This window comes from Syngnathus scovelli, chromosome 15, assembly GCF_024217435.2.
Source record: "Syngnathus scovelli strain Florida chromosome 15, RoL_Ssco_1.2, whole genome shotgun sequence".
Taxonomy (NCBI): Eukaryota; Metazoa; Chordata; class Actinopteri; order Syngnathiformes; family Syngnathidae; genus Syngnathus; species Syngnathus scovelli.
This window is the reverse complement of record NC_090861.1, coordinates 2,164,353-2,186,601: the sequence shown is the minus strand read 5'-3', so window position 1 is coordinate 2,186,601 and position 22,249 is coordinate 2,164,353. Positions and strand designations below refer to the sequence as shown.

Here is a 22,249-nt window from a genome sequence, read left to right as displayed (position 1 = left end):
ACTTCAAAATAGAAACTTCCTGAGTTTAAATTGTGTTTGTCAGACGTAAGTAGTTTTCCACGTTTCTAAAAGTGCAACATCTTTGGATATATTGAAAGTCTGATGATGACACTCAGGTAAAAAATATTAAGTGTATTGAATGACTCAGGCAAAGAACACCATTTATATTCCATCCACAACAGTTCACATCTGGGATAAGACTTCCAGGACCTGAGGTTGTTTTGCCTCTGCAGTAGAACTTCCAAGATATGCAGCTTTAGGCTTTAGCGTGAACTTGTAACCTCAAAGGTCTGAGTAAGACTCTGCTGCTCGTGATCCGTGAAAATAAGGGCAAGGCTTTATTATATTTTTTTATTGCCTTATCGAAACGGCATTGAAAAAGGGAAAACTACATTATAAATTAGTTTTATAATCTAAAAAAAATCTGACGAACCTATGGAAAAACAATAACGGAAAAAAATTTAATTGGCCTAATTGTTCCAATACTTTTGAATAGTGTGTGGTGTTTTTTTTTTTTTTTTCTCCCCCTCCTGCTGCTGCTTTGCACTTCAAACCAAGCGCCAGCGATTGTGATTAACAAAAGGACATCTGCGGTGACATCTGAGTCGACCATATACCCTGAGAGCGCTTTTATTCCGCATGAATTGATTTAATCAAGTATTATTATTTTTGTTGCCGACAAAATAGACTTTTGAATGAATCCCATCACAAATTCAAATGGAGTTACCGAGCAGCTATAGTTGCAGACAGCGGCTTATCAATCAATAGTCATTGATTTTCTCAGCTCATTATGCTCTTGTTGAAGATGTTTCGTGGAGTTTTGGTGAGTACTTTTATTCTCTAAATTGCTGAAATGTGCATTTACATGAGATTAGTCTTGGCAGGAGTTCCACGCCGTTGCCAAAATACTATCAAACTACAAAAGTGACAGTTGCTGAGAAACTGTATTAAAGACAATTTCTTTTTTAAAAATTCGAATCCAACCTGCTTGCATCAGGAACCCAAATGATTTTTGATCACGCTAGATAATGGAGTACCCCCCCCCCCGCTTGGGAGATGCAGAAGCAGCTTGGCTTTTGCTTTGTTTTGCTTGGTACCATTTCTTGTCATCTCTCGCCACATTGCTAACACCCGCTCAAAGCCTCTTGGTCATGTCTGACATGATCATGGTGGAGCTTTCAATACACATGGAGGGCTCTTGTGATTCTCCCCTGTCAACTAGCATCAGCCATCTCATCTTCAGACATTAGTTATGCATTAGTCGGACCCTTCTTCTCGAGCTGGGTGGCTTACGAGTCATAAAGTCGCCTCTCGTGACTGTTTTTTTTTTTTTTTTTAGCCTTCTGAGCCTTTTCCAAAATATGCTGTAAACATTTATTTAAATTGTAATATTTGCCTCTCCCTCTGAGCAAAGATGACTCTTTTCCTCAACTCTCTTGGAGACGTTTATCTTCTGCATCATTCCTTATATGCCTGGAGGAACAATATAGCAGAGTTAATCCTGTCAACAAATCCCGTGTTTTTCCTCACGTTGTATGGGAGTACATCTGCAGAGCAAACCCATCCTCCATTGCAATTTTTTTTTCTCCCCCTCCAAATGCATCAGAAGCACTAAATCAGCGAAACAAAGCCCATCCGTCTAAGAGTCTCACGGAAAATATCACCTGCCCCCTAAACAAATCTGCTCCCTTTGACACATTTGCTGCATGCCGGACAATAAATCAGCTCGCTAGCTTTGCGCCACCACGGATATTTCCGAGTCGGGGGCTCCGTATATTTCAACAACTGAGAAAAGTCATTTACTTGCGGTCACACTCATAAGCCCAGGCAGTCATTGCTTTTTGAGTCCTGGAGTGTGCAAACTTGAGATGGATGGCTTGGGGCGGGGGGGAGACATATGGATGTGCACTACATCAAATTAGAGCGGTGCTAAAACACGAATATGTGACGTGGGGGCGGGGGCAGTTTAAATTGTGGCACCTCTTGCAGGAATGAAACTTGATTCTCCAAGGGATGGGGGCGTCTTATGATTCAGTAAGGCAGCCATTAAATAAAACCAGTGCAAAGAAAGCAAAGCATGAACATGAATGTGAAATGTCTCCACTTCACATTCGGCCTACTTTCTAGTCTGTGAACAAACATTTGTGTCACTTAAATCCAGCACCCAACTGCTTTGTTAGCATAATATCTTTCTAGAAGACCATCAATATTTATGATTCCATATTAAGGACGCAGACTAAAAATTGTTCCTGTCATTTAACACGTGTACAAAGCCAACTAATTTACCTAGGTAACTGTCATAAATATTTTAATATATATTTTATTTTAATAAATATATTACCCTCATTACTGGTGCAGTGCAAAAAAACAAAATAACTAAAAATTAATAACAAAAAAAATCTAAGCACTTGTCATACATTATTTAGCTTGTTTATTATTTCCATTATATCTTCCACTTTGCGATTGACCCTAGTTTGAGCTCACCTTTGACCCCGAACGATGACTATCACTAGAAAATGGATGAGTGGGTGGATGATACTTTTTCTATCATCACCTTTTTATTCCTCCCTTACTGGGAGGTATCATGGGGTTAAAAATCATTTTTGAAAAAGAGGCTTAAGTTTGTTTGTATGTATAAGAACATTTTGATGTGACAAATGGACTTTGCTTACAGACGGAACAAAAATATAATTTCCAGCCAGTGACTCATTGACAATGTGATTCTCGGGGTGCTGCACAGTGACTGCCCACTGAACTAAAAAGATAAATGCAGAACATTTGATTCCACTTTGCCTTTTAAACTTTACGTTTGCACATCACATATATTTTAACATTACAGGGTTCATGTTGCCATCTGCATTGTTGACTGAAATAATGGGTAAGAAGAAAAAGGAGGGGGGGGGGGGGGGGGGGTAATTCGCTGGAGCTTCAGTGCCAAGGTTAAGTTAGCGTCTGCTCAACAGTCTTGTCACTGGTTGCGGCAGGTTGTGTCTGACAGCTTTCCAAACAAACCGCATGTGAATTTCCACTATTTGCGCCAGTGTCTCATTTGCGTCACACGTTCTCCTTAATTGCCCATTAAGAATATGTCACAATCATCGCTGCCTTCTTTAGTGTCGCATTGGGGGCAAAGCTGGACACCACTGCTGCAAAACGCAATCATTTAAATCCAGTAGCATTTAAAGCAAATCATTGCCCCCCCCCCCTTCCCCGACATGCAGACAGATCAAGCATCCACTGCAGTCGCGCCACAAGCCGCAGTTGTTGCATGTTAGTGAGCTGCGCCCTCCTCCACATGTGCGCCACATCGTCCCAATATCCCTTCAAAAGGGAATCATTCAAATAATCATGCAAATACTCACCAGTTGGAAATAAAGCTCTGCTTTTTCTTTTTCTTCCCCCCCCACCTCCAGAGTTAATGAGGTTCTGACGCGTGGTCCGGTTGATGCGTCTCTGCTGCTTTTGGGGATTTCTTTCTTTCTTTTTCTTTTTTTTTTTGCTTGTTGTCAGCGGTAAAATAAGAGAGAAATTGGCGTCTTGTCACCAAAAGCTCATCCCTTCAAACTATCCTTCCCGCCCCCTCCATGTAGCCATCTCACATTGGTGCTTCTTCAGGAGGGGCAAACCCTGAAAGCCGCGGGGGGCTGCGTTAGCGGCGCTGATCTGTCACGCGCTCCACTGGCCACGTGGACGCGCATCGCATGCTTGCGGGAGAGCTTGCTCGACAAATGGAAGCCCCCCCCCCCCCCCACCCCCCTCCCTCACCCCTACATCAACTAAACGTTACAAATAGCGTTACAAATACGCCCCCCTTTTTTTTTTTTGCTCCTTCTTATGCTTTGATGAAAAGACTGCAGAGGATTTGCCCACTTGTTCAAATGCAGGTGTCCAAGATCCAGTTAACCAATGACAAGAGATTCCCGAGCTGACATTGATTTAGCAACATCATTTGAGTCAATGCAGCAAAGGTTGCACGGGCGAGAAGATTACTCCCTCGGTGTGACCTTGGGGGAAATGTTTTGGTCTAATCAGAGAGACGAGCTGTGGGGGGGGGGGAAAGAATGAGATTCCTCTTCATAGATTGGACTCAAGGGTGCAGGGTGTCCTACCTCTGTTCTCATCGCCTCTAGTTTGTGCACATGACTCACCGACCTGATGTATGCATGCTGTATGAGGACCAAGGTTAGATTTGATTACATCACGAATGAAGACATCCAAGACGTCAAATAGTGTCTGGGTAGAAGGAGGAAACATGAATTGGCAAGTGCGTTTGAACCAGGGTGAACAGGGGGCTTGCTCTCACTCTCTGGAGGAAACTGTCATATTAACAACTCCCCTATCTGTCACTCTCCTCGGTTAGCTACCGCAAAAAAAATAAAAATAAAATCCAGCAACTATATATACTGAGATATAAATTGACCGACACAATACAGGTGTAAACATTATGAAACAATAAAAAAAGTCATGAGCTAAAGAATCAAGGGAATTATTTTATGTTGTTGCCAAGAGGAAATCGAAATGTGCCAGCACAAAAAAAAAAAAAACTTCTATGAAAATGCTAATTAGTAATTTAACATTTGTTTGTGAGTAGCTCAAAGCGTAAGCAAAGCTTAAGGGGCATGTTGTTTTGATAGCATGAAAGCCTGAGCTAAAACTATCTGGATTTCTTTTTCAGCATGAACACGTTATAAATGAATAAAAGACTGTATTTTTTTTTTCCTCCTCACCGCAATGCATAATTTTCTTCTTCTTAATTGAGTGTGAGTAGCCTACTTTTGCCACCTCTGTTTAATCAAATTAAGTTTCCATGGGTTTTCCCTCTCTTCCCTTCGTTTGGTTCCATTTTAGTCCAATGTTTACCGAAACCCTTCGAGACTCTAAAAAGAATTAGTGCTTGTACTAAATTAGCTATGAGCTATGGTTAATAATTACAATGAAAGGGCTGTGGTGGTTGGTTATCCCAGGGAGATTTTAAGCAGACTTTGGAGTGGTTATTTGAAAACACAAAATATGACCAATCGTTAACGTGGTTAGGAAACTGAATTAAATGTAATGTTCCGTTTCCGTGCTTTTTCAACAGTTCGCAAGCGCTCTACAGTTCCTTTCCTTTCATTAATTCCTTAAGCCGACGTAATCGTGTCCTGGAGCTAACAATTATTCTGTAAGCTGTGGTAAAACTGACACCGAGATTCACGCCGGTGTCGGCTGCTATTGCTAATTACCCCGCTTGTGGACAGACTGTTTATCACAATTTGGCTTGTCGAAGTAAATCGGATGTGTACAGGTGCAATATTCACGTGGCAACAATTGAATTATTTGATAAATGGGATAGAAAGTGAAAGCAAGATTTTTAGATTGCATGGGAAAAAAAAAATCAACGTATCTATTAGATTCTATATTTTGTTTTCTGAAGTCTGAGTAGAATTTGTGGACATTTTGGCCTTGATGCCACCAAGTCTCAAAGAGCTAATTAACTTGCTGATAAGCTCCTTCCAAGACCAAATAAGGGACTAACCCTCGCTGCCAGGGACGTGTCAAGGTGCAGTTGTTCCGCTGATGTGATTTCCCTTTTTAATTTTCCACCTGATGGCCAAGATGTTGTCAGATGAGATCAATCATTTTCTAACCGCCATGATATGATTACGCTATGTTGTGTGGACACTTAAATAATATCATAGCCATTAATAAGAGTTCAAATTGGCCCAATTGCCTTCAACACATTAGTTGATCCTAATTTTAATTTTGGTGGATTCCCGCAACAAAAATAATTGCAGAGCACTTCACAAGAACTGTCAGCTGGCACTTTATTTTGCACATTATTAGATACACCCGACTTCCATTAGCAATGACATTATTTTTTCCCTACGTTGTTAGTCAGTGTTTTATTTTTTTGTTTCCTTCCACTGCACCACTTTGTAACCCAACTAAATAGATGATCTGTGATTGGAGACTATGAAAGCAATCTGGCACTTCAATCTTAATTAATCTCCAACTGTTTTAGGTATTGCTACATAAACTTTGTTAAGCTTTCATGCTAATTGCTTTTGAAAAATTATTGATGCTTGTTAACAAGTCCGCTCACATACCATTAATCTGCCTCGCTCTCATTTATGCTAAAATACTTCGTCGATTTACACGTTTGCAGATGTTCCGTCGATGATGACCTGTAAATCCAGAGATGCTACATGCAAGAAAATCATCACAGTTAAACGGAACATAAAGTTTAGAGGTGATAATGATGCGTGGATGCTGACCACATGATTTTATGCTACACTAATGAGGAACCTTGAGAGAGATAGGACCAGCCTAAATAATTGTCTGTCCTCTGACAACACAAATGGTCACGGCCAATGGCTCATTGCAAGGACTTGACACTTTTCTATCACATCATTTTGTTGATGGTAGCACATTCATCCCGTGTTAAACCATGGCTGGAATGAAGGCCAACACATTTGAGCTAAGAGACCTTGATAAAAATATACAGCCTGTCCCAGAAGTGTGTTGCTGCACGTTATTTGACAGTGAAATTGCAAACACAAATTTGCATTTTTTTCTCAAATGTCTTCTCTTGTGAGAGAATAGTAAGGGCATGATCAATAATACACTTGTAATGTGTTGAGCAACATTATCATTCTAGTAAAGTGTGCATTATAGTACTGATAGTGCTCCTAATATAATAAAATAATAATAATAATAATAATAGTAGTACCGAGCATGCAAACAACACACTGCAGTTCTCCCACGTTTGATTTATATTATTCATGCTCATAACATTTGTTGTTTTTTTAATGCAGGAAAAGAAAACAAGCACATCGTATCTTTTTCTTAGATGTTCAACCTCAGACATATCCTGCAGCTTTAAAAAATACATATAGGATCAGTGGCATTGAAAAAAAACATGCTTGGCATGCCCACCGGCGAGCTCAGTGTGGAGTCTTCAAAGAGGCAGTGGTAGTGATGTGGATTTTTAAAAGAAAGAAATATATACTCAGCATTTATGTCATAAATTAAAATAAATAAATAAAAATAATTTTGCCAAATAAATATCGAAACTTAATATCCCCTTTAAGGCTGATGAATGAATTGATGAATGAAAAGAAAACAAGAAGTCACTGATGATTGGTAAGAAACGTAATGTACATTGTATGAAGAAAAAATCCTGGAATTCCCATGACTATCTTCTCGAGGAACTTCTCCTGAGATGCCATCGCAAAATAAACCGTTTGTCGCAGTACATTGAAGTAGTAATTCAAAGTAAGCCAACAGATATGAATAATAGATGCGTGATGAGGGACAACCATTCATCATTATGGCATTTAGGTGGAAAGGCACAAGTTGGGTCAGCTTCAGTACGCCCACGGGGGAAATACAAGCGAGCGAGCGGGCGGGCTCTCTTGCCAAAGAAAACAAACGCCCGCCTTTTTACCTCATGTTCAGCTTTACTCTGGAGGGCTTCGAGTGCCACGGGAAGCTGTGGAACGCTTTAGATCAGCCATATGGATGCAAAAAGGCCTAAACAGAGGAACCCCTGAGCTTTAAACAGCTTGAAAAATGTGACCAGGTCTTGTGTGAATAGCCAAATCTTAAGAAGCAGATAAAGAAAAGAGCAACTGTCTGGCGTTGTTAGAAGAGAAGAAAACTTTCTATCTGGGACGCAAAGTCTGAACATTAATCTCCAGGGGACAAAGCTGCTCATGGTAATTTATGGTCTACGGGCAGGTTGTGCTTCCTCAAATGTCAGCCTATTTACAGAACGTGTAAGCTATTTCAATCACAATCACGTCGTCCGCCCATTCGTAAAGGTCAAGACCAATCACGAATGGGCATCTACGAATTATTGCTCACATCTTTTATTTTTTTTTGTTGCATTCTCAATGGGATATGATTTTTTTTATGCTCAACCGAGGATGTACAGTATGATAATAAAAAGCTTGAATGTATGACCAGGCAAAGTCGTTTAGCGGTGAGATGAAAGTGTCTGAGCAAATAATCACAATTGAGACGTATGTGTGACACAAATCAAAGTACCGTAATTTCCGGACTATAAGCCGCGACTTTTTCCCAAAATTTTGAACGTTGCGACTTATAGTCCGGTGCGGCTTATGTAAGAAAAAAACTAAAATATCCCTGAATTTTAGCTGGTGCGTCTTATAGTCCGGAAATTACGGTACAGCTCTGGTCTAAATCTAGATCTACTTAAATTCCCACCATCGCTGATGATGCGTGTTTATGTGTAGTTGAAGGTTTCCAGGAAAGGAATTTTAACATTGACGATTTTTTAACAACACAGAAAAATATGACCCGGGATTAGCATGGAGATTATAATCACAAAGTTCACTGGAAATACTCATTGTCGTGTTTTCACTGCTCCCGTCCTTATGGCCTGACATTTAATAGAAATAGACTGGCCCGTCCTACATATTGCGCAAATGAGTATTTCGATAATGAGGTGACTACACAATCACCCTGCAGGACAATATTTTAAATAACATTTCAGATTGGACAAAATAATTGCCTTTTGGCTTTGGGCCCAGAATGTAGAGAGCAAAGCAGCTTTGGTCTAAATTGGCTCTGCTTGCGTGGAGCTCTGATGTCAAGGTGAGAAATGCAGACATGATGCTGGAAGACATCCAAAACGAATGATCAGTATTCCTTGGAAATGATGGTGGCTAACATTCTATACCCTTGCAGGGGTGTCAAATTCATTTTTGTCGTAGTTTAGAAATGTCAACGGCCACACGACAAACTGATGAATAACTAGTCAGCTGCGTGATGTCCATGTGCAGTTACACAAAGAATGACGTAACTTCCTCCGGGCAAGGTCAGTCTCAACTTCCATCAGAAATTAAATTTCAAGTCTGACGCAGCCACTTGCACAAGTACCCCTAATAGATTGTGACTATTATTTGAGCGCAACAAACATTGTCTTGTTTCCTAGGTGAATTTCAATTAGTATGGGATACTGTTGAGAGCAATTTTGATTTAGAAAAAGCATTTTTTTTTTTTAAATAATGGGTGGCTGAGACGGATTAATTTGATTTCCATTAGTTTCAATGGAGAAAGAAGATTTGAGATACAAATATTTTAAATATATATCTATATTTACTATATATTTATATATATATTATACATTTGATATATTTGGACTTGTGGCTCTACTGTATTACATTTTACATTTATAAATATTTTTTTCAAATTATAATATAGATTGTTATCAAATGACATCACCCTCCACTGCATATATGCAACTATGGTTGCCCAGTTTGCATATTTAAGATTATTGGGAAGAATCTCATCAAATCTTATATTTGGAACTAAAACGGCAAATGGGATGTTAGCCCTGGGCTGCACTTTCCCGAACGTGAAATAAGCTAAGCCACCAGGACACAATAGCAATCTCTTTTCTTTTTAATGATCATGTGAAGAAGGTGCCTCTGTCTTTCTCTTCCCATTTCATGATCCCTTTCTGAGCACTTTGTATCCCTGCTTTCATCTCCTTTTGTAAAGATCACTTTAACTCCCAATCAACTTGTGCAATTACGACGCCAGCCTGTGCACTTTTAGCCAACCCGGAAAAGTTGAACTCTTATCTTGACCACATTAAGCCTGACATTCCTGTTATTTTTGGGCGCTATATTTAAAGCCTTGTAATCCTTTATACTCCATCCTGCAGCCTCATATCTGCTGGGGTGGGACCTTGGGGGTACTGCAAAGTCCAAAATGGAAGCCAAAATCAGCTGAAGGTTCTTTTCTTAATTCAGAGAGCAATAAATCCTGACTGTGCATATATATAAAAATAAATATTGCAATATATGCATGGAGTCCATTCAGAGTGACCTTGAAACTTGAAACAATAAAAAATAAATGACAGCAAATGTAAATCACCTTCTGCTTTAGCTGATTAGAGTGCCATGTGTCCAACAGGGGAAAATATCGAGAGCAAGCGAGTACAAAACATACATGTAAAAATAATTCAATAGATATAATAATGTAGATATAAATCCTTGCGCAATGTGATGTTTTTTTTTCCTTTTGTGTGATCGTACATATTCTGCAGCTCCAGTTTTAGTCAAGCTCTTCCACTTCCATTTGTCATCAATCAAAAAGGATACAGCACATTGCTATGCATGAAGAAAAAAAAAAAAAAAGTGTTCCGCATTGCCAATAGTGTTTTTCAATGCGATAAGCTTGAAAATGTGGCCAGAGTGTGCTAGCAGGTCAAGCATGACTCCTGCAAAAGTGAAGATAACCACAAAACACATTGTCTATTTTATCTCCAGCACACAAAACATTGTGAATAATAAATGCATTTTACAGAGATTATTCTTGTCCAACAACACAAAATCTGTCAGCTTTTACAAAAAAAAAATGGTGGCGTAATATCAAAATAGTCTTTCCTTCTCTCCTGCCCAGTCCTTCGTCTTCATCTTTATTTAGCATGAGGTAAAGCAACAACTAAGAAGTGCAAATGAAACATGTGACAAGGAACTATTTCTATTTATGTCCTCTTTGTTAGTCTAGACCGAGTAGTGCTAAATTTATCACACTGAAAATATACATAAAAGTCGCACCGAGAGCGAAAATCAAGAAAGAAGGGAAACCTTGACATGTCAAAACTTTGATATGAACTTTTTATTTTGAAGTCACTGACAAAAAGAAACTTTTATGTGACACTTGTCCTGAGAGCGTCATCAGGGAGGAAGGACACATGACTCCATCCTGAGGCTTGCACTGGTACTACAAAAAAGTGAGTGGAGTGATTTAACCCAACAAGGAGACTTTTTGAATCTCCATGGTGGTCACCAGATGGTGCTGCAAAGGCAGGTTTGATCAATGCATGGCAGTGAGGGTGAGGGAGGGCGCCCAGATATTCATCATAACTCTGCTGTCTGGATTGGAAGCAGGCAGCTGATGTTGGTTGTAAATCGAGCTCAAGAGGAGCCAGGCACTTATGGTGTGTAGAAGAGTGATGTATTGTACTTTGGAAATTAAAAATGACCTATGGAGGCAACAAGGCTTACTTTATGAAATGATCTTTATTTGAGACTATTTCAGCTTTTTGTTGTGGATGTGGTCAGGGATCTTGAACTTATTATGGCTACATGAGATGTTGTTGCCAGAAAAGTTAAATCCTAATTTATTTATTTTTTTTATCCCAAAGGGTCCATTCACTTTATTTCGTTGTCTTTATTTTTTATTTTTTTTTTGAGAGTCGGTTAATATTATTACAGAAAAACTGGAGAGTAACAATTACAACTACAAGGAAATTATTGCAACAAAGAAATTTACTTTTTATGTCCCATTTTTTCCCCCCCAATATTTTTTCTTCACTCTTGTTGTCTTTTTTTTTTTTTTAATAGCTCTTTGTTCTCTGCCCATGTCTATTTTTATCCAAGCGTTTGCGGGAGGAGTCAGAGAAATGACGACGCTTGGGAGACTTGCTCATCTCCATGGCAACTATATCCCAAGCACCATTCTTTTTTTTTTTTTTTTTATCTTGTCACATTTGTGCGTCCTATTAGACAAAACATACCATCCAAATGCCCTTTGGTGGACTTTCTTATATGTTGCCTTTCCTTCCTTGACTCCAGGATCTTCATCTTCATCATTATGCATCCCACCCTCTCTCTCCAGATGAGTGGACTGAGCTGTCTGTTTCTCTCTGAACCAATGGCTGTCCTGTTGAAGAATAATTCCGTACACAAATTGCTCACTCCACATGCCATACAATGTGCTGCCGCTACGAGGCTCGCTTTCATGAGGGGGGAAATCTTTTTTTTTTTTTATTCAGGGGGGTTTTCCCCATCTTCGCCCCCTCCTTGTACTGGATCCTGCTGCTTTCCAATCACTGCAGCATGGCACCCTCTTTTGACACCCACGCTGTACTGCTTGCGGCTATGTGATTGGAATAATTGATATCATTTAACCCTCTGGTGATTTGATCGGAAATATGATTTGCCAAATCTAAACCCAAATCTAATCCTTGTTTCTCCGCTACAATCGAATGAAGCAAAGAAAAACAGCATCCACCTAAATTCCTCATACGTTCCCCAGACCATTAGTCATCTCATCATTAAAATATTTTCCAGCTTGGGAAAGAGGGCATGCGTTCCATTCTTCTTGTGGGGGATCCTAGTTGTCACGTGACTATGTGATGCTCCAAACTCACAATGGAGACTTCTGAAGCTTAAGGAGGAAGAAAAACCCACACAGAGATGTGAGGAAGAGGAGACTCATGCATGGGCGCTATAATGATAAGAGGAGGAGGGAGGGGCATGAGCAGAAGACAAAAATATCTCAAGAACACAGTAGACTGATGTTTATACTAACCAGTTTATACATACCTCCCTTAAAAGAAAGAACAAATATGCTAGCCCCGGAATGCCAGGGGAGATAATGAAATGAATTCCGTTCTGCCTTTTGTGTCGCCAGTAGCCCCGAGGAACTAAGTGCTCACCCGTGTTCCTCCAGATTGCCCAGAAAATATGCCTTTCAGTGTTCCTGGTGACCCCTCCCCTCCATCACCTAGCAGGAGGGGAGCAGGTGGACCCAGCAGGACCATGTGGAAGCGTCACCTGTCACACTAGCATGGATCTCCCACGCATGCCAAACGCAAATAGAAACGCAGGAAGCGACAATGCTTCAAGCAGTGCACCATTCTATAATCATGTGTTTCGCAATAATCATTTGAGCCAAGACACATATGAAAGTCTGGGCCTGTTTAAGTGACACATCCAGAAATTAGATTGACCCCTGTTTCCCCGCAACCCTGACCTGGATAGCAGTATTGCAAATAAACAGATGTGCCAGAGTAGTATATTGTATTTTGAATGAAAACAAGTCCACCGAAAGCCTGGAGAATGAAGAAATGAAAATAAATTGCTGTATCTGAAGAGCTATGAGTCCTCCCAAAAATTCAATGGGCTTTTCTTTGGCCTTGCACCACCACGGCAAAGTGGCATTGGTGCTTGTGCTGAAAAAAATAAGTGACAAAGAAGCAAATGGACGGTCAGGGCTGTTCCGTTTTCTTTCTCAAACCTAAAAAATAAGAAACTTGAATGGGACCACGTACCCTTTAAAGTTGGTTCACCCACCCAAGAAAAATCCTAAAAAAATTCCTAGAGCACAGGTGTCAAACTCAAGGCCAGATACGGCCCACCACTTCATTTTATGTGGCCCGCGAAGACAAATTGTGCATCAAATTTGTGTCATTACTAGAATTGCAAATTGTCTTCACTTTTAATCAAATCTTTTTTTTTTTTTTTAATATTTAACCAGTTTTTACTCATCTGATTTGTTTTGTAGCTTTTACTGTATATAATATGAGGTGCTCATTATTATTTGGGTCATAATGGCCCTCCGAAAAAATGACTTTGACACCCCATCCCTGCAATAAAGATTTTAATTGTAATTAATACTAAAGAAGAAATGATAAGTTGAACTATAGATGCCAAAAAATGATTGGAAATATAGTAACAATGATAAGATGCAATAATACAGAATTATCCTAAATACTCAGCTCAACTCATTCACGGCAGGTGTGATGGAGGAGGCTCCGCCCACCAAACTGTAGAAACAAAAAAGATCCAGGACAGGAAGGCAGACAGGAACACAAATGTGTGTGCACTAGGATTCCCCCAGGATCGTTCACATCTGCACAAAACAGCTCAGTTATGTTCTCACCGTGTTTCCCCGGTCCTGTCAGATGAGATTGGAAGGCGCAGTTGCTTTGTCAACACGGGACCTTTGCACGCATGGGACAGGTGATACATCCCACATCTCCAAATTGTCAGACATCATCTCTTGCAACTGAAAACTATTTGAGTGTTTTTCTCTCCCAAATGCAAAAATCTTGAGCTGTGCGCATTGAAGTTGACAAATTAGTTTGCATTTGCTTTGACACCAGTCGAGATGGCTCGGGCTTGCCTGCAGAAATAAACCCTTGCTTTCTGGCCCAGTCCATGAAGCTAGCTTTAAAAATAAGCAGGTCCAAATCCTGACCCTGTGGGATCTACATAGTCGCTTATAGCCTTGAGCCCGCCATCAGTATACTGCACCAAGTGAATCATCTATATAGGCCTCCATATATATACACCAAGTAAAGCATAAATAAGCCGCGGGGAAGATTCTGTTGTTAAATTAGCGGCCACTGAAGGTCACATTACGGAAGAATGCATAATCGGGCTTGTGCTTAATTCAGCACTGACCATCTTAGAGAGAAGCCAAGTCATTTGTTTTTCTCTTTGGAATATTGACTGCCTACTCAGGTGCTGCCTTATTACTTATTTAAAATAGTCTTTTGAAATAACAAGGATATTATTTGAATATTTATTATTGCGCAACATAGGGTGATTTCAAGTGATGAATTTGTTGCTTTTATTGTTTGTAAAAGGGCAGCACAGCTGTTTTGAGATGGCACAGGTCCCTTGGCACACACACCAAATCCCCTTATGTGCGCTCTGCAGCTGTTCCTGTTCAGCGGGATATTTGACTGTGACGACTCAGGCCAGATTAAAGTTTTCACCCTTGAAGGAAAAAAAAGACGTACCTCAAGGAGTAAGATGGAGGCGTGAGTATTAAAATGCACGGAAATATTTGCAGCCAAGCAGCAGTGGCGGAGCTAGGATTTATTTTCCTTGGGGGGGGGCAAAATATATTTTATTTAGAAATCCCAATAATTATTCAAAAAATGTGGATATAATGTGATTCTTGAAAACTTAAATGCATTTTAAAAAAATATATATTCCCCCCAACATTGCAAGGTAGAAAATAAAAAAAATAGGGCTAACAAAAAGTTCTCCCCGAACTTGAAGCAAATAGTTTCGAAAATAATTAGGCCATGTGTCAACACTCCTTAATTGTCTTCTCACCAGGACAACATGTGATTCATTATCTGCACAGAGGACCAGAAAGACGTCAGCAAAAATCCATAAAAGGGTTAACTACCCAATTGAAAGTGGCAATATGTCACTATAATCCCGCATATGTTAGCGTCACACATGAGAACTGTTAGCATAATTAGCTTCGTGACAACTTGTGGTCTACTTTCTCCTCATTTCACTATGACATCCTCTCTTCTGTATCAATAGCTCAGGTATCAACCATTTTTGACTTCCTTTTGGGAATATGTCTGAGGCTTTGAGAAGCTTCCAGATAATTAATTTGGAGGGCACTGTGGTCCACTGAACAAGGCCCATAATATATGTGCAGTGACAGCATGCTTAACAGTCATTGACTGTCTCCACTAAGACCTCTGGCGGAAGGATCTATGTGAAAGCTTCCTGCCGTAATTCTAAAGCTTCACACAAAATTGCTATTGGTACTAAAATGTGAGCTCTGCTCAGAGACCAGCTGTGATTTGTTGTTTCTTTCACAGGAGGGGATTTCGTCACTGTCCAAAAATGCTCAACTGTGATTCAATTGGTCAACTCAATTAGAATGCGAGAAATTGATCTTGATTGACTGTAGCACATATTTATGGCTTTAAGTTTTGGTGTGTCATGCTGTAAAATGAAGGATTTGACAGCAGGTGTGTATCAAAATAATATGATGAACATTCCCGTGACCTTGGCTGTCAGAAGAGTAAAAAAAAAAATTGTATTTTCTCTCGGCTTTGCAGTTTCGACTTTGATTTAATGTTATTTTTACTGCAGTTTATTGTAAGTCTTTATATAAATTTACTTTCGGGGTTGGGTGGTGTATGTATTAAAAATACTAGCAGTATCGTGATACTCGTATTTGTATCGGTCTCAAAAAAGTGCTATCGAACATACCTAATATTATGAATAATATATATTTGTGGAATTTTTCCTGATGCTACAATGAAGCCTTCACAGATGTTTCTCCATATCATGTTCCTGCCTTTGCGAGCAACCTTTAGTATCGCACCAGCCAGGAACATAACGTACAGGGGGGAGGTTAGGGTTAGGGTTAGGGTTAGGGGGGTCAGGGTTAGGAGACTACACAGAGTCTATTGTGTACGCAGAATCTAAGATATATAAACATTGAAAATGATTTATGAAGGTTAGACAATCCATTCAAAAGTAGAGACAGACATGCACGGTATCTCAGATGCTTGTCGTATCCGTGCACGGCTCATTTAGCAAACTTGCTAAGATGTCTTGACATACCTGGCTGACACTGTCACAGAGCCTCCCACTGATTTTCATAATGACTTACTCCTCTGTGCAGCTCTGATTAGCTATGATAGTTGCCTAATCTTGTAACTTCTGGCAGATGTAAGCTATCTTGTCAATTAAAATAAGCCACAGCGGAGGATTGGGTCCCACAAGGAATTACTAGTAAATTATTATCCATTTATGGTCTGCTTACAGCTGTGTAATTACACTTGACCGCAGTTCCTCCTACTGTGTGATGAGGGGGGATTGCTCAAGTCCACCTCGATTAATTAGCCTTGAGTAAGGCTAAAAAAAAATACAGGGTTCAAATGAGCTATTTTAATAATGAGTAGACCAACAGACACGGAATCAGAAGTCAAAAATCACAATAAGGGGGGCATCTATTTTTGTTTCAATCCATTTACCGCACTATTAATCCTTTTAATGTAGTTGTTTATACTACAGTGAGCACGCCATGCTGCAAGATGGCTCCAACATGTAGTTTCTTGCATCACCAAGTCCTCTCCACGCACTTAAAAGCTTTTCAATGCATCTCAAAATATTTATGAATCGAAACACTGTTATTTTTTATTTTTTTTCCTTCAGCAACTGAGTGCTGGGCTGCATAAGCCAAGCGATGGAGTCAAATTTGCAGACTCAAGCAGAGAATCCATTTGGAAAGACTCGAGTATTGACTCACTATTAAGATCGTGCCTAATGGAACTATAAGGAGGTTCTTGGATTAACGGTGTCCAGTTGCTATCGTACCTATTTTAAAATCAGGGAACGTGTAATGATGAGCGACGAATGAGCATTGCATGTATAAGTGGAAGTGTGTGTGCAATCCTTTTACTCCTATTTTTTTTTTTTAGCTGAACCGTGAGGCTCAATGCCTCGGGTATGTTTCATATTGTAAATTAATTATTCTTGGCTGGGCTTGTGTTTGGGAGTGTGTGTGTGTATGCACTGTTATTGCCAAGGAAATGACGGAGCAGGGTAATATTTCCACCTTTTTTAATTTATTAATTAATTCCGTGCAATGCCTGGCTTTAAATTCGAAAGATTATGAACGATACAAGATGGAGACGGCTGTAAAGTCCGCTTCAGACCTCTGTGTTAAAAATATTTGAAATAGTAAGGGGGGAGAAAAAAATAAATGCAGCTATGTTCACTGGAAAGCTTCTGCTCTCTGAATTTTAAAATACCTTTGGCACCATTGTTTTGTTTCCCCCTCCTGTGTGTATATACAAGCTGCAAGCAGTCACGCGGCTGTTTCCATGGCGATATCTGTGTGAGGAATTCGTTAACCCTTTCTCACAGGAGCAGAAATCCCACATTGAATACAGATAGGAAATAAGGAGGGGTTTGCTACTGTGCTATTTTTACAACACGTGGTATTATTTATGAAATACTACATATTATATTCCTGGAAGTAGAGGGGAACTCATGTTTGCTTTGGCGCTGAGATTCTTTGTTTCTGTGCCAAGCCCTGATCTGTCAGGCTTTGACATTTTCATTTCAAGGACAGCAGAGAGGGGGGGGAAGGCACTTTCAAGCAAATAACATGACAGCTTATGCAAGTTACCTTTTTGTCAGTGTCAAAGCAGGATGACCATTTTTTTTTTCATTAAATGGGATAGCAAGACAAAGATGGCGTTCTATTTGTTGATCTGTGATAATAATCACTACAGCTACCCTTACGTGGTGACATCACAAAAAAACATTTTTGTGAGACAACAAATCAATTTTTTCCACATGGAAAAATCCAATTGGTAGGACCTCAGGGACTCTTAACTTCTAGTTCCAGTGTACCTGCACAAAAATGAGAACCTCATGTACTAGCAGTGATATGACACGAAAACTTTTCTTCAGCTGATTAGTGTGATCCAAAGCCCCTCTGAGCACAAGCTGCTCATACCATCATTATTGATTCTTTAGAAGAAAAATAATGGCCTAGTTTTGGTGATTTCCGTCAAGGGCTTTTCTTCATGGTCAATCAGTAGATACTCATTCATTACATTGAGACGCTATGCATTGTGAGCAATCAGACTCCTGAGTTGAACAATCGGGGATGAAAAGCATGTCGTCAATCGTCCAGGCGGTGCATCTGTCATTTTTATGATTCTGTTTAATGGTCACAGATGGATGTAATTCATGCCACTCTGGGGTCATAAATAATAAATAGGATTTCCATCAGACATCCTCCAGTATGTGTATTTTTGATCAATATTAGGTAGGATATATCTGATGTATCGTAGCGGTTGTTTATGCATGATTTGGAGCCGATTTTTGTCTAGTCGGAGCTTTGTATGCATTTAGTAACTTCAGCTGTTTGTTCCATTGCTATTCAGCTTTAACAAGTAATACCTCAGCAGCACTCTGAATGCTGGTAGCATAGCAACAATTGCTAGGAGCCTGCTGCTGGGTACTAGCTGCTCAAAGCCTCTCATCTCATCATCATGCCAATGAGTGGCGCGATATTCATTGTGGTTCATCTTCTCTGCCAAGTGCACACTCCAAAGGCTGGACTGACTGACCTACTTGTGTCTCGGCAGCAGTAGACACAATGCATGGAACACTTAAATGCTGAAATGAATATGTGGCAATTCAGAAGATGCTAAAACTCGCATCGGGAATTTTTTTTTGAGAGTTTGCCTTGTATTTGTCTAGACTCACCTGCTGCACTGATTGAATGTGCAAGGATGACTCACCACATGCGTTTTTATTGTCCCCGAGGTATAGCTTTTTACAACCGGCAATCAGCTCGGGAGAGACGGTGGTCAGCTCGTATTAAATCACGAGAAAACATGAGAAATGGATAGAATTGTTAAGATGTGTATATAGGTAGGTGTAGTCATTGTCAAAATAGAATATTTGTTTTTACAAATAGTGTGTTTTAAAGCATGGCAAAACATTTAGATGTTGACACCTTGATGGTTTTGAAGGGTGTCTCTTTTTTTAAATTTGATATTGGATAAATCATTTCTACAATGATTCATAGGGTTGGATAATTGTCGTTATATTTCTAAATAAAATAACCACTCATCAGTGGAGCGCGGAATTTATCTGCCTGTGCCAAAATTGTGTTGCGCCACAACTTAGACCTGATTTCATCTGGTCTAAAGTCTTGTCAACGCTCTGTCACCAAATTGTCAAAAAACACTCTCTGTCCAGCAAAGGGAGCCAAATTCCCAAACACAGTAAACTAGACTTGACCCGCCACCCAATATAAATCCGTTTCCAAAATAGGGCTCCATTTTTGTTTCCTGGAGACGACGTGGTTGACTGACAGACGTGAATAGCAAGAGGAAAAGCCAATGACTAGAAGGCACAATGCATTAACCATGTGATACTATTTTTATCAGAGGAACAAGGTTGACCCAGTAACTCACATGTCTTATGCAACATGTGAATGAAGCAAAGTAGGGGAGCATGCTACATGGATGAGCTTGAATCGGCAATTTAGCAATGCCAATTATAGCTAACGACTTATGAAAGGAAGTACCCATATGTGACCAAGTACATTACAAATGTACTCTGAATAATTTCTCAAGGAAAGAAAATAGTGTTGGGGCTAAAAAGTAGGAGCACCTTAATCTATGATGCAGTGCAGAAGTTCTAACTAGGTATTGATGTACAGTAACTTCCATAAACTGCTCCTCCTTTGGGTGGCATTATATAAAACTGCAGGTTTTTACCCAGATTGGAATCACAACAATGCAGCATTAGTGGCCTCTCACTTCTATTTTCCAAACTTTGTCTATATTGGAAATGGCACCTTCCCAAACAATGGGAAGCATGATTGAGTAGACCTTGCGGACTTTTGGTTCTCTGCTTGTCTGAGGTTGTTTTGTATTTCATCATTTTGGATGCAGGTGAACCAAATGTCGAAAAAAATTCTGTTCAAAACTTTTAAGAAAGCCCAAACTGTCAATGAAATCTATCTATTAGACATTAATCTGCCAAAAAAAGGCGTATTGATGAGCGAGTAGGCGAAAATATCTCCCGTAGGGTAAATAAAACATGGCGCTTTTAGCTTCATGGTTATAGTCGTCTCCCTTTCTTGTTTTGCTCGCGCTGTTTCGTCATTCGCAGGTAAATTAACATCGACGTAAACATCTCGAATATTGGAATTGTTCCGGCAACAACCATGACAACGTGACGAGGATGATGAAACACAAGAAGGATGTAATAGCACGTCTTATTTCCTGTACGTCGATTTTATTGTGAAGACCCCATCCCCTTTTTTTATCTCAACAAAATGGAAACACGGTAAATCACTTGCTGTCTGCTTTTGTCCCACTGACACCACATTGGCGACAGTAGCGGGTCTATTCATTTAAATGAGCCTTTGCGCATAGCCTTCGAATCACCACAACTGCATCAGTGCCGGATGGGGTTGCTTAGCAACTGGACAGCAAAGCGATCCCAGAAGAAAACCTCCTCCTCTGTATAAAACACAAGCTTGTATGCTTCTTGAATGGTGATGCGCGCTTGCTTGTTAGCTCTCTCCACGAAGGTTTTGCTGGGTTCATGTCTAAAAAAAATGTAAATAAGTCATCCAAACGGATGCGCGCTCCGTGCGTAAAACACAGATTTTACGCAGGGGGGCATGCACGTGTTTTTTTGTGCTGTTGTTGTTGTCAGACTGCAAAAGTTGATAACACACACAACGCCATGCAGTACATAGATTTCAGAAAGAATAGGCAGCTGAGCGCATGAGCGGGCTCTCGCGAAGGAATTCACCTTAGGTGTCCCCCCCCACCACCCACCCTCCCCCCTCCCCCCTTTCTCCTCCCCTCGAGCCAGGATATTTTCACTTCAGACCTGAGAACTTTTAAAATAGATGAGAGGTGAAGAAAAAAAAAATATTGCGCCATATGTCTCTGGATCGCTGTCACTTGTGCAGTGTTTCAAGGAGGAGACGAGCGGTGAACCTCGTTAAGGTGTCCAAACGCCATTTAAGGCTGGACGTGCATGGGAGACAAGTGGACTTTTTTTTTTCCTTCTAATGGCTTCGTATCTCTGAAGGGAATCTCTAATATATGCGTTGTCATATTAGGGGAATTTCTTTCCATGAGAGCATTGATATAGGCTGTTGTGACGTCTGCATCAGATATTACCCACTTGCCTTTTTTTTTTTTTCTTTCCTCCCCAATGTGCATTTTCCCCTCAGTGACTTTGCGCTGATCTCCATCATCATCTGCAGCAGCGACAAGAGGGGAAAGCAGGGAATGAAGATTTCATTTTTCTTTTTTTGAGTCCACCGCTCCCAGCTCAAAGAAATCAAGGTTTAACGACAGCACGTCGCTGGTTCCCGTAGCACCGCCGCTGCAGCTGCAACCATGCCTCTTGTGCACACTTGGACCGGGAAATTTCACCCACCGATTTGAGACTACTTTCTGTCTGTTTCTCGACATTCTTGCCATCGCCTTTTGACACTTTTAGATTTAGTGCGTGCGCTTGTTTTTCAGCAAGATGTCCGATCTGTTGGTGTTGGTCGAGGGGCTCTGTGACCTGCACGGATTTCCATAGCGGGGGCCAATTATTAAGATTTTTTTTGACACCGAGAAGCCTGCTTGAAGACGTCGTATGCGTAGATGTAGGCTAGTTTATTCGACATTCTATTCCCATTGCCCGTTTTTAGTTTGTGCATTTGCCGGAGGGACCACGGGACTGGTTGGATTATAGAGACTAGAAATAAGGATTTGTGGAGATGTTGGGTCGTCAAGAAGATAAATTATGTGGAATTTTCTCTGCTCTGGCGGCTTTGTCCTTCGCATGCTTTATTCAAAGGTAAGAAAACGGCGCACGGGTTGATTAAAAAAAAAAAAAAAAAAAACGCTCACACCAATTGATGTGATTATCGGTCAATAAGAGGCTGAGATGTGACAAATCGCATTAAAGGGGTGCGCGGGCCTTCTTATTAGAGCCATTGCTTCCAACACGCTCTATTAGACGCCGCTGTGGCGCGCGCCATGTGTGCACCTCCTCGATACCAAAATGCAATATTCATAATTATGTGTATTAGAGTGCAAGGTTGCCACTTAAAGAGGGAGACCTCAGCAGGAGGCGCTGATTAGTTGATTGGATGAGTCGGATGATTTGATTGACGTGAATAAAAAAAATAA

At 40.3% G+C, this 22,249-nt stretch overlaps 2 protein-coding genes across 5 annotated transcripts in view; one reads left to right on the top strand and one right to left on the bottom strand.

The window, feature by feature from the left end:
• Positions 1–3,716, bottom strand: part of LOC125982189 (gamma-aminobutyric acid receptor subunit alpha-3) — a 36,327-nt gene extending 32,611 nt beyond the window's left edge. For both annotated transcript variants that reach the window (XM_049742513.2, XM_049742514.2), the window contains exon 1: positions 3,363–3,716. The gene's annotated coding sequence lies outside the window, so the exon portion shown is untranslated. The remainder of the gene's footprint in view (positions 1–3,362) is intronic.
• LOC125982188 (gamma-aminobutyric acid receptor subunit beta-4) overlaps positions 1–22,249 on the top strand; it is a 78,559-nt gene that overhangs the window by 34,936 nt on the left and 21,374 nt on the right. For 2 of the 3 annotated variants that reach the window (XM_049742512.2, XM_049742509.2), the window contains exon 1: positions 20,929–21,914. The exons of the other annotated variant lie outside the window; for it this stretch is intronic. In XM_049742512.2, the coding sequence (XP_049598469.1) occupies positions 21,835–21,914 (80 nt within the window). In that variant the 5' untranslated portion in view covers positions 20,929–21,834. Of the gene's footprint in view, positions 1–20,928; positions 21,915–22,249 lie in introns of those variants that run through there. 3 annotated transcript variants of the gene reach the window in all.